This window comes from Emiliania huxleyi (genome assembly GCF_000372725.1).
Source record: "Emiliania huxleyi CCMP1516 chromosome Unknown EMIHUscaffold_123, whole genome shotgun sequence".
Taxonomy (NCBI): Eukaryota; Haptophyta; order Isochrysidales; family Noelaerhabdaceae; genus Emiliania; species Emiliania huxleyi.
This window is the reverse complement of record NW_005201360.1, coordinates 163,064-174,809: the sequence shown is the minus strand read 5'-3', so window position 1 is coordinate 174,809 and position 11,746 is coordinate 163,064. Positions and strand designations below refer to the sequence as shown.

Below are 11,746 nucleotides of genomic sequence, written 5' to 3'. Positions count from 1 at the left end.
GTCAAAGGTGAGCACGCCGCGCTCGGGAATCGGCCAGTCTTGGATGTCCTCCCCGTCGGGGAAGCCGACGGCCCGGCCCTCGTACACGACATTCCGAAAGTTGTCGATGCCGGAGGCCTCGTCCATGCGGTCCGCCTCGAGCAGTCGCTCCAGTACCTCGCGGTCGGGCGGCGCGGCGAGATCGAGCCCGTACGAGCCGGTCGGGTTGAGCGGGTCGAAGATGCCCGTCCCCGACTTGCTCGCCTTGCAGTGCCGCTTGCTCGTGAGCGCGACGGTGAGCGAGTCCTTGAGCCCGAGGTCGCGCACAGAGGTAGTGCGGCCGATGGCCTCGACCAACGCGAGCGCACCCTCCTCGCCGAGCGGGTTGCCGTTGAGCTGAAGGGAGCGGAGCGACGTGTTACTGCCCAGCGACTCGGCGATCGCCACCGCGCCGCTCGTGCCGACGCGATTGGACGACGCGTCTAGGAACTCGAGAGAAGCGTTGACAGACAGAGCTTGGCCGAGCGCCACGGCGCCGCGATCGCCAATCCCGTTCCATGCGAGGCTGAAGCGAGAGAGGGAAGATGTCTGCAGCGCCTCGGCCACCACCACGGCCCCACCTGGGCCGAACGCATTCCACGACACGTCGAGCATCCGCAGCGGCGTCGTTGCGAGCAACAAGTCTGCCAGCGCCGGCGCGGCTGCGTCGCCGAGGCCGTTGTCGCTGAGGTCGAGGCTCTCGAGCTTTGCGGGCGGGCGGATTGCCTGAACGAGCGCCTGCGCGCCTCGATCGCCAACCGCGTTGCCGCGGATGGAGAGGTCGGTCAGCGATACAGCGCCCGCGACGGCGGCGGCTACCGCTTCACAGCCCTTGGCGCCGAGCCGGTTGTGGCCGAGGTCGAGACTGGCGAGCTGTTTCGAGGCGCGGAGGGCCTCGCACAGGCTGGCGATGCACGTACCGCTGCCCGTCCTCCCACCGAGCGCGTTGTCGCTGATGTCGAGCGCGGTGATGTGGCGGTTCTGGAGCAGGCACTCGAACAGGGGTCGGCCGCCCCTCGGGCCGATGCCGCGGTGGGCCAGGAAGACGCTCTCCTGGTCGAGCGTCGCGACGAGCTGCTGCACCGGCACAACGCCCTCGCGCTGACACGCCTCGAGGTACCTCCGCACGCCCGTCGACGCGGCAAAGTCGGGATCGAAGCCGTCCTCGTCCGAGTCGCTAGAATCGGGCTCCGACTGGGCGTCCAGAGGCGCGGAGGCCGGGCGTCGCCCATCTCCCGCCGCGCCTTCGCCGCCGCGCACGCGCGTGGAGCTGGCGATGCCCGACCAAAAGGCGTCCATGTGGATCGCGCCGCGCGTAACGAATGGAAGTGAATGAACGTACGAGTACGCGATCTTAAAAATGTCCACCTTTGGGAATGTACGTAAGAGCCACATACACTGAGAGAGAGAGAGCCATCCTCCCCTCCTCGATCGCCGTGCAAAGCTCGCTTCCGAGCTCTCACGCCGCGCGTAGGGCCCTTAAATAAAGGGGCCTAGAGAACACAACCCCCTTCTCCCTTTTCTCCCAGTAAGCTAAAAGTACGTTCACTGAAAATGATGTGTGAAGCGCCATGGGAGGTATTTTCTTCTCAATTAATATATTGCGTGAATTCAAAAAGGGGAAGTTTTCTTCATTCTTCAACATTTTTTCTTATTGCATGTGTGTACTGATGCCTGTGCTAGTGTGCGCCCAGTCAGTCCACACCCGCCCGTGTCGTGCCCGTGAGAGAGGTGGGTGTCAAATGGATAGAGACTTGGCCTCGTCGTCTTTGCCTCATTGGACATTGCGGGGCCTCGGGCCCTCGCCGAGCTGGGCCGCAGCCAGTGTACCAGAGCAATAAGTACTTTTGTTTGGCTCTAGGTTTGGCTGCTCGGCACGTCGCTCGTCGCCTTCACCCACACTCTGAAGCCGGCCCACGCACTGACGAGGCTCTAGTCGAGACTCTCGCAGTCGGGTGCCAATCGCATCTGCCCTCGCTTCCGAGCCCAAATCTCCACCTCACAGTCCACAGTCGTACGTGGTATGTTAGCGGCGGACAGCGAGCGCTAGCCCACCACCGTGCACACCTCCCGAGGTGGCTCACACCGGTTTCTCTTTTGCTGGCTCGCGTCTTCGCAGCAGCAAATGGTGAGGCTGCCTGCGCCGCACGCGTGAGGGCGGGTCGCAGCCGTCGATCGCTGCGGATCCTCCACCGCCCCCCTCAGCCCCACCCTCCCTTCCGCTTCCTCTCGGCCGCGCCACAACCCGCGCCCTCCCGGGGGGGGGGGGGTCCGAAAGAAACACGCTTCTTCGAAGGAAGTGGAACCATCACCGACTGAAAGGCCGCTGCGTTCAACGCTGCAGCCGCCGCCGCCGCTGCAGCCGCCGCCGCCGCAGCTGCCGCCGCCGCCGCAGCTGCCGCCGGCCGATCAGCCGACGCCGCTGCAGCCGACGCCGCTGCAGCCGACGCCGCTGCAGCAGCCGGCGCCAGCCAGCTCTCCGCCGATGTCCGCTCGCCGCGCGCCGCGGGTCCGACAGGCGCTCGTGCCGGCCGCGGCACGCCTGTCGACGCTGGACTCGTACGCAAATCCGAAGCAGCTCATCCGAGTGGACGGCACGTCGGTGATAGTCCACCTGCTGCTGGGGCTGCAGGTGGCGGGCATCGAGAGGGTCGTCGTCACTCTCGGCAACGCGGCACACAAGCTCCGTGCGGAGCTCGGCCGTCGCTGCTTCGGCTCCATGCGGGTCGAGTTTGTTGTGCTCAAGGAAAGTTCGTGGAAGCGAGGCCATGCGTCAAACATGCTGACCGCGCGGTCCATGTTTGCGCCACACGAGCCCCTCCTCGTCGTCATGTCGGACCACCTCTACGACAGCCGCCTGCTGTGGCGGCTCGCAAACGTGCCCGCGACTGAGGGGACGGTCGCGACGGTCCTCATCGATGACGACCCGGACCTGTGCCGCTGGGCGAGCGAGGAGCACTGCTCGATCCACTGCAAGAACGGCGTACATTGCCACTCGCTCGTCAAGGCGCTCAAGGGCTCCGACGGCCGCGTCGCTCGGATCGGAGGTGCGCTCTCGGCGCCTTCGGCGCTGGACGCGTCCAGGACCATCTCACCATCTCACGCATCCACGTCGCACACGCCAGGCAAGCTCGGCGCCTTCGACGCGCTCGAGGCAGGCGCGTACCTGATCCGGCTGGCGCTCTTCGACGTGCTCAAGAGTCTCCTCGCGCGCGCGCCGTACTGCACGCTGGCCGACGCGATGCAGGAGCTGGCCTCGCAGGCGTGGCTGCTCTCTCGCGCCTCCTCACGGTGCTCCTCTCCTTGCACGTCGCCGCCTCCACCCTCCACTCCCCCGCCTCGCAGGGGCGGCTGCGGTACGAGACAGCGGGCGAGCTCGAGTGGTTTTCCGACCAGACGGTCGCTTCGCTCGCGGCGCCGCTCGGCTCGTTGGCGGTGCGAAAGGAGTGGAGGCTGCGCGCCGCGGCGATGCTCGCCGCCGTCCGGACCAGCGAGTGGAGCGGCGAGGCGAGGGGCGAGGCGAGGAGCGTGCTCGATCTGGGCGACCCCGCAGCCGGCCGGGCAGTGGAGCGTGTCCGAGCCTTCTCGGAGCCTCGTCCTCGCGCCTCCCTGTAGGAGACACCATCGGCGAGGGCGGCACGTCCATCGTCGTGCGCGCCGAGCCGGGGGCCGAGCCGGGGGACAGCGCGGGCAGCAGCTCCGCCGGCGGAGAGAGGGCGGCGGCCGGCGGCGAGCAAGTGGGCTCGCCCGGGCGGATGGGGCTGGCGGAGCACGAGGGGCGAATGGGGCTGGCGGTCAAGGTGATCAAGCGCGGCGGCGGCGGCGGCCGCAGCGGCGGCGGCGGCGGCGGCGGCGCGGGTGGCGGCTGTGCGCCGAGCGAGGCGGAGATCGCGTGGGAGGTGCACGTGCTCACGCAGCTGCGGCACGGGAACGTGGTGCGCGTGGGTGGGAGGGGGTGGAGGGGGAGGGCGATGGCGCGCGCCGCGGACACACGTGATTGACATGGCCGTGCCCGTTCAGGTGCGGGTGGTGGACGTGATTGAGGTGGTCGACGCGCACTACATCGTGATGGAGGAGGTTGGCGGGCCCGAGCTCACCCAGCTGCTGCAGCGCGCGCCCGGGGGCAGGCTGCCGCTCCACACCACCCGGCTCGTCTTTCGCGACCTCCTCGCCGGCTTGCGACACGCGCACGGTCGCGGCTTCGTGCACTGCGACCTCAAGCCCGCAAACGCGCACCCTCTCTGCGCGGCGCGCGGCCGCGGAGAGGGCGTCTCTTCACAGCTGCAGGTGTGAACAGGTGCGCCTCTCCGCGCGGCTCGACCGGGCGGTCCTCACCGACTGGGGCCTCGCGCGCAGCGTCGGAGCGAGGCGAGAGCGGACTCCGCCGGAGGAGGGCTGTGCCCGACGCCTCACCCGCCGCCCTCCCGCCGCCCTCCCGCCGCCCTCCCGCCGCCCTCCCGCCGCCCTCCCGCCGCAGGCCAGAGGAGTGCTGCGTCGGCACACCGGCGTACGCACCTCCGGAGCGGCTGGCCGGCTGCCGCCGCCCCTCTCCCGTGGAGCCCCGAGGTCTCGAGGCCGTCCTGTAGGAGCGGCTGACCGGCTACTGCCGCGATTCGGTCGACGGGCGGCGCGCCCTCGGCCCCGCGAGCGACGTCTGGTCGCTCGGCGTTCTCCTGTGCGAGGGCGTGCGGCGTGCCCTCCCTCCCGTGACCGGCGCCTCTTCACCCGCCGGCGCGTGCGCAGGTACGAGATGGCCTGCGGTGCGCTCCCCTTCCCCTCCGCCTCGCTCGACCAGCTCATCGCTGCGGCCGCCGCCGGACGGTGCCGCGCCGCCGCCCGACACGGAAGAGCGCGGGGAGGTGCGAGCACGGAGTGACTCATTCCCTTCAGGTACGCGCCGCTCCCCCACGGAGTGGCGCGGGAGGTTGTCGAGATTGTCCACGGCACGTTGCACCCGACGACGACCCTCCTCGGTGCCCGGCGCGTGTTGACGCGTCTCACTCTGTGGACAGGCACGCTCTGCGTCTCGCCCGACGACCGCCTCTCCGGCGCGGAGCTGTGGGCTCTGCCGTGGACGGCGCGCGACTCGGGCCATGCCGGTCGGGAGGAGGGGGCGGGGGCGGCGCCACTCATGTGCGGCGAGTGCGACGAGGAGAGCTTGCCGCTGCTCGCCGACCCCTCGCCGACCCGGTGCCGCGGGGGCGGCGGCGCCGGTGCGAGCCGACTGCTCCGCCTGCGGGAGGCTGGCTCCCGGCAGCTCTGTGCGCCAGGGTGGGCAGGCGCGCTGCGAGTCGCGGCGGTCGGCCTCTATGCTGCGATCTGCGTCTTCGCGTTGGCGCGAGGAGCGGTCGAGCGTCATGAGTAAAATCTCCTCTAGCGTGTACGTATTGTGTTACATTGGCGTAAATCGTGTGAGTGTGGAAGAGAGGGGGGCATGGGCGTGCTGCGCTCCGCTTTTCATCAAATGGCTGATCAATGTTCGGCGCTTTAGGCCTTATGTTATCGCGGCGCCCCAGTCGTCACAGTGGCTGTCCACGCGCCATGTTTGCCCTGATGCCGGCTCGACAAAGGCGAGGCTCTTTGCGTGTAGGCAGAGGCGCGTCGCAGCCGGGCCGGAGTATATGTCGTCGCCAAGGATCGGGTGGCCGATGGCCGCCATGTGAGCCCGCAGCTGGTGGAGGCGACCCGTGTGCGGCGTTAGCTCGACGGTGGTGGTGAAACCGGCGGAACCACGGTCGTCGTCATCTCTGCCACTGCCACTGCCACCGGCCCAAGCGCCAGCTCCGTTCGCGTGCCGGCGTGTCACGGTGTACGTGGTGCGACAGGGCAAGCCATCGCGAGCAGGCACCATACGTGTGAGGCCCAACCGGTCTGCGACGGCGCAGCGGGAGAGGGCGAGGCAGACCTCGCCAGAGCCGTCGGGCAGGGCGCCGGCGACGACCGCTTCGTACCGCTTGCTCACGGATCGGTCTCGCCACTGCTGCGACAGCGCCGCGGCGGAGGGCGCGTCGAGTGCCAGCGCGAGGACGCCAGAGGTGGACGCGTCCAGCCGATGGACCAGCCGCGCTTGAGCAAACCCGCCGCTCGCTGCGCGGACGCGGCGTAGGACCGAGTCGACCTCCGTCACGCCGTCCCGCGCGTCCTGTTCCTCGTTTGCGCGGACCAGCGCCTGCCACGCCACCGCCGCCTCGCTCTCGCCAAGCCCAGCGCGGCTGACTGCAAAGCGCACAAACTTGTCGCGCGTCCGCGGCAGAATCGCAGCGTGCGAGCGCAGGCGCGGCGGGAGCTCGAGCAGCGTCGAGGCGGCGGCACACCAGCGCTTTTTCCGGGTGCTTCCGGCGGTGCCGCCCACAAAGGCGGGCGTGGATCTAAGACCGCTCGGCTTGTCGACCACGAGCACCGCGGGTGACTGAGCGAGGACTCGCAGCCCGGCGACTCGAGCAAGCTGCGGCGTGGGTGGCGTCAGCGACGACGAGCCGATTGCCAACCACATGCTCTTGTTGCCCGAGATTGTCTTGGACGGAGTGGCCGAACACCGGCTCCCGCTCGGAACTGGGCAGCGAGACCGAGTCCTCGTCCGAACTGGTCCGAAGAGAGAGCCCCGCCGCACGAACACAACGCACTCTCTGTGGCGTGCCGTCCTCCCCTCCCTCGCTGGGCTGTCGGTTTTCTTTCTTTTCTTTCTACAAGGGATGTTATCCTGTGTCATGTCGGGGAGGACAAGACAGATCCACCGATGGACAGCCTCAGAACTCGAACCCGAGCCGGATCGCTCGCGACACGGGATGGCAGGCACCCCAGACCCGCTCACTCCCCCAGACCCATTCCATCATCTTCCCCGCCTCCTTCTTTCCTTTTCCGCTTGAGAGACGAAGGAAAAAGAAAAATCTCGCACTGTGTGTTGTTCGGGTGTCCATCGGGCCGCCGCTGTCTGGCGGCGAACGATGCCGGTGGTCAGCGTGCTTCAACACGGCTCGAGCCGGAAGCTCGACCTTGTCTTCCCACGGCGCAGGCAGGCAGATAGAGGGAAGCAGCACACGCCGCCAGCAGCACACGACGCCGAGTGCTGGGACTGGGACTGGGATGAGGTGTCTGTCGCCCGCTCCGCCGTCGATCCCGACGGCTTTGGGTTGGTGGTGCGTGAGGGTGGCGCGGTGGACTGGTCGCGCCTCGATCGCCCCGTGCTGCTCCCCTTCGTCGGCCGTGCCACCGAGGTGGAGGACAGCCTCTCGGCGCGAGCGTTGAACTGCATCCTGCACGGGGCCTTTGACGTCGTCCCCTTCTCTGCGCTGCCGTGCGGCTCCGGGTGTCGGTTTGTGCTCAACGGAATCTTCCTCGAGAGCGTGGCTGCCGGCGAGTCGTGCCACCTCAAGACGGCGGCGCTGCCGCCCGAGACGCAGGTGGTGCAGGTGCCGCTCTGCGACCGCACCGAGGGCGGCGGCGGCGTCGTCTCCATCGAGCGCAAAGACCGGGCTGTCGTCTACCTGCTCCAGGCGCACGCCGCAGTGCTGCTGCACATCCCGCCGCACATCTTTGCCGTGCTGCAGTGCCACACCGACCACCATCACGCCGACCGCAGCTTTGCGACGCACGTGCTTGAGTACCGGCGCCACGCCGCGTCCGTGATGATCGTCAACGCGCACCCCGTGTACGGCTGCGCCGCCTACGCCGCCGGCGCAATCAACGAGCCCACCCCCCACGCCCCGCCGACGTTCGAGGTGCGCCAGCTCGCGCTCACCCTCGCCCCGGAGCAGGACGGAGAGGCGCTGCAGCACTGGCGAGCCTTTGCCGCCGCCTTCCCCGACGTGCTCGACTCTGGCAACGCGCCCTTCTTCGTCGCGCTGCACTCGCAGTACGCGCACGGCGACGAGGCGGCCGCTCAGCGCGGCGGCCACCACCCGAGATGACGCGAGATGACGCGAGACGAAGCGAGATAGGTGACCGCTCAGTACAACACCCACTACCTGCGCACGTACGACTCGTGGGGCTACATCGGCACCCCGTCGGCGGTGCGCCTCCCGCCGGACACCTTCGCTCGCGACGATGCGCTCGCCGCCGCGCCGTGGCCCAAGTGCGCGGCTGGCTGGTGGAACCCGTTCGCGCAGCCGCTGGGGAGGGCCGTGTTCGAGCGAGCTGGCGCCCGGCGGGGCGGCGCCTCGGCGCACCCGGGCGTGCGCGGCGGGCCTCCCCTCCTCCCGGGCGGCGGCGGCGGCGCCGTGAGCTGGCGCGGCGTCTGCTTCCTCGTCAAGGAGGACCGGCGCGAGATTGTGGCGGCGCGGCGCCGGCTCAACGAGAAGGGGCAGGGCACCCACCTCCACCGCTCCGGGCCGGTCGTGGCGGGCGGACAGTGGAGAGACGACTTCACCGACTACGAGTGGGAGGTGGGCGGGGTCGGGCGAGGCGACGGGGCTCGAGGCGCCGCCGCGGAGGAGGGCGGCTCGGCGGCATCCCCCTCGGGCGACGCGCGGCGCACCCCCGCGAAGCGAGCCTCCGCGGAGAGCGCGCACGGTGGGAAGAAGCGGCCGCAGCTCAGGAGGCGGGCCGCGCAGGCCGCCACTCCTCCTGCGAAGAGGGGCAGGTCGCAGGCGGTCACTCCTCCTGCGACGACACGGCAGGGAACACGAGCGGCGCGAGCGCTCTTCTCGAAGTAGGATATGTTAAACCTTTTTATGGGTTTCGTACGCGGCTGGCGACGCGGTCGGGGTCTTTATTTATTTATCCCGGGTCTGAACGATTTTTTTCACGGTATCCGCGGCGAGATATGGCGGGATACGCGCGGGATGGCGCAAAAAAATCGTCCAGACCAGGGCTTTATTTGTGTGATTTGTGTCATGTGTGTGATCTCCGACTGGCGACTGCGGCTGGAGTTGCGAGAGAGATTTTTAGCAATACCAAACAACTCTAACACTCACACGTAATTTGGGGCCTGGAGCCCTGTTCACGCGCGCGCGAGACGTGCAGACAGGGTTGCCAGGTGAGAGCGAATGGCGCGGTTCACGCCTCGCACAACAGAGAGAGAGATGCGCTCTGCATGGTGGGACATAAAAGAGAGCGAGTACTTGGGCGAGTAGGCCGTGCGGTCAACGCTGCCGCGCGCGACTTTGCGCGCGAGGCGGCGCAGCTTGAGAACGGCGGTGGGCGAGAAGCCGCCGCCGAACGTTTTGTTGAGTTGCGTGTCTCTCACACATCGCCCTATTCCCGTTGCAATTGCCATGGGCATGTGGGCATGTGGTAATCAAACCACAACAACATCTCAACACTCTAAGGAACACAAAATGAGATTTTGTATCTCGCCTCAAAAGAAGCAGCATTGAATATTATATTTTATTGTTGCATGGGGCTTAAAGCCCGCCGCCGATTCTTTTCTTTTTTAAGGGCTCCAAGACGCTATTCACAGGCGCGGTTGGATGCGTCGGGTGTGAATGGGCATTCTTGCCCTGGAGATCTCCGACGACGGCAAGCCGCGGCGGCGGGTTTTTCCCCCTTTTTTTCGAGCAGTGCGGCGCCTCAGGAAATCCCCCTCGGAGCAATGTGTGTGTGTGTATATGGACCTCGCCGTCTCGGTCCGTCGAGGCGCTGGTGGGCTCGGGCTCATCGTCTCGCCCCAGAACGTCGTGCTCGAACTCACCGCCGGCGGTTCCGCTGCCGAGGACGGCCAGCTTCGCATCGGCGACATTATTCTCTCGGTGGACGGGGTGCCGCTGGCAGGCCGCCGGCTGAGGGAGCTTCTCGTCGAGTTGCCGCGGCTTGCCGTGCACTCTTTCGTCGTGCGGCGCGGCGAGGAGGCGTCGGCGCCGACGCCGCCCACGGAGGGCCTCCCGCCGACAGCGGCGCCGGCGCCGATGTGGGATGACGACGATGGCCCAGCACCCGCGGCTGCCGATCCATTGACGGGCGTGCCGACGGTCTTTCTGGCGCCCACTGGGACGCGCTTCAAGACCTTCCTCGACGTGTCCCGCCTCGAGCGCTGCTCCGAGCTCTGCGCCCTCGCCGCCGCAAAGTGGCAAGAGTGCACGGGCGTGCTGCTCCGAGTGTCTCCGCGTGTCGAGTGCGCGAGCGGCGCCCCCCGCGCAGCAGCAGAACACACACTCTCCCACGCGCAAGTCGCCCCTCGCCCTCCCCCTTGCACAGCCACACACACCCCTCCAGTCCCCACCCTCTGCTTGCCCTCCGCTCGACCCGACGACTTCCTAGCCAACCACCACACCACCGTAACTAACACCACCGTAACTAACACACACCACACACACACACACACACACACACACACACACACACACACACACACACACACACACACACACACACACACACACACACACACACACACACACACACACACACACACACACGCCGCACACGCCGCACACGCCACCCGCCACGACGCCGACCCTCCTCCCCCACACCCGCCAGGTGCCTCCTGCACGGCGACGAGCGACTCCTCCTCACGCCCGACACGCCGCCCGCCGTCCTCCGCCTCGTCCGCCAGATCCGCGTCTCGGCACCCGAGATCACCTGCCCCGCACACCACTCGCAAGCCCCACAAACCACTCGCCGCCCCACAAGCACACGCGAGCCCTCTCTCCGCCCTCTCTACGCCCTTCTCGGAACCTTTCTATCCTCAGGCGGCCGCACAAGATCTCGAGCGGCAGCAAACGGCCGCCGCGGCCGCCGCGCCGCCGCCGCCGCCGCTGCCGTCGCCTCAGCCGCCCGCCTCCTCCTCGCAGCAGACATGGCAGCAGACCCGCCCCCAGCTCGCCTCGCCCGCCGCCCGCCTTGCTCAAGACTCGCGCCGCTGGTCCACCGACGCAGTCGTCCAGACACGCGTCCAGACTCCTCACACGCCCCCCGCCGACGCCGCGCTCGCCCGCGCCTCCGACGCCGCCTCGGCCCCGGCCGCCGACGCCGCGGCCGCCGCCCCTGCCGGCAGCGGCGGCTGGCTCGGCCCCGTCCTCGAGGCGAGATCTAGCCGAGATCTAGCCGAGATAACAGCCGAGATAACGGCCGAGAATGGCAGCCGAGAGACCGCCCTCGAGCTCGGCTCCTCGTGGCCGAGAGACAGCCTCTCTGCAGACAGCCTCTCTGCTCTCGGAAGACCGTCCCCCGCCGCACGGCCCCTTTGGTCGAGAGACAGCACTCAAAAGACCGCCCCCCGCCGCACGGCCCCTTTGGTCGAGAGACAGCACTCTGAAGACCGCCCCCCGCCGCACGGCACGCAGCCTTCCTCTCTCGGGTCGACGGGCCCTCTCTCCAGGAGCCTTCTCGGAACCTTCTCGGAAGCGTCTCCTCTAGGCGGCGAGCAGTGTCCTCTGGGGCGTCACCGGCCACGCCGCGCCGGCCGGCGAGGCGGCCGGCGGGGGCGGGTGGCGCGGCGATGTGCTGCGCGAGGCGGAGCTCGTCGCGGGCAGGCGCGGCCACATGTCCACGCGTGTCCACATGAGTGCTTTGAAGGGGCGAGAGAGGAGGCTGTGAGCACGCGGTCGCTAGCTGCAAGCACGAGTCGCTGGCTGCACAGTCGCCACGCCCCTCTGTGCTGTGCGCCTCTCTCAGCTCCCTCCCCCCCTCCCATACGCGGCGGGCAGGTTCGCCGCGCTCGCCGCCGCCCAAAAGGCGGCGCGGCAGCTGGCGCCGGAGGCGGGCCAGCCGGGCGCACGGACGGCCGGCGGTGAGAGGGGCGGCGAGAGGGGCGGGGAGAGGGGCGGTGAGAGGGTCGGTGAGAGCGAGCCGG

General features: G+C 68.5%; 3 protein-coding genes across 3 annotated transcripts in view; 2 read left to right on the top strand and 1 right to left on the bottom strand.

Moving 5' to 3' along the window:
• Positions 1-3,484: 3,484 nt before the first annotated feature.
• On the top strand, positions 3,485-5,428 carry EMIHUDRAFT_440304 (hypothetical protein; the record flags this gene model as incomplete). Its single annotated transcript, XM_005790007.1, has 9 exons — positions 3,485-3,559; positions 3,634-3,953; positions 4,039-4,248; positions 4,316-4,386; positions 4,496-4,538; positions 4,605-4,693; positions 4,762-4,839; positions 4,909-4,965; positions 5,035-5,428. Coding segments are annotated over 9 exons (1,292 nt in total), but the record flags the coding sequence as incomplete, so codon positions are not given.
• An 84-nt stretch (positions 5,429-5,512) lies between these two features.
• Positions 5,513-6,511, bottom strand: EMIHUDRAFT_225196 (hypothetical protein; the record flags this gene model as incomplete). The annotated part of the gene is made up of 1 exon (XM_005790006.1): positions 5,513-6,511. One exon carries the CDS (start codon positions 6,509-6,511, stop codon positions 5,513-5,515), a length of 999 nt encoding a protein of 332 aa, XP_005790063.1.
• Positions 6,512-6,962: 451 nt separating this feature from the next.
• Positions 6,963-11,746, top strand: part of EMIHUDRAFT_454819 (hypothetical protein) — a gene marked incomplete at both ends in the record, with an annotated part of 7,454 nt that continues 2,670 nt past the window's right edge. The window contains 5 exons of the mRNA XM_005790005.1: positions 6,963-7,853; positions 7,968-8,138; positions 8,268-8,526; positions 8,604-8,665; positions 9,627-10,049. Of these exons, the coding sequence (XP_005790062.1) occupies positions 6,963-7,853; positions 7,968-8,138; positions 8,268-8,526; positions 8,604-8,665; positions 9,627-10,049 (1,806 nt within the window). The remainder of the gene's footprint in view (positions 7,854-7,967; positions 8,139-8,267; positions 8,527-8,603; positions 8,666-9,626; positions 10,050-11,746) is intronic.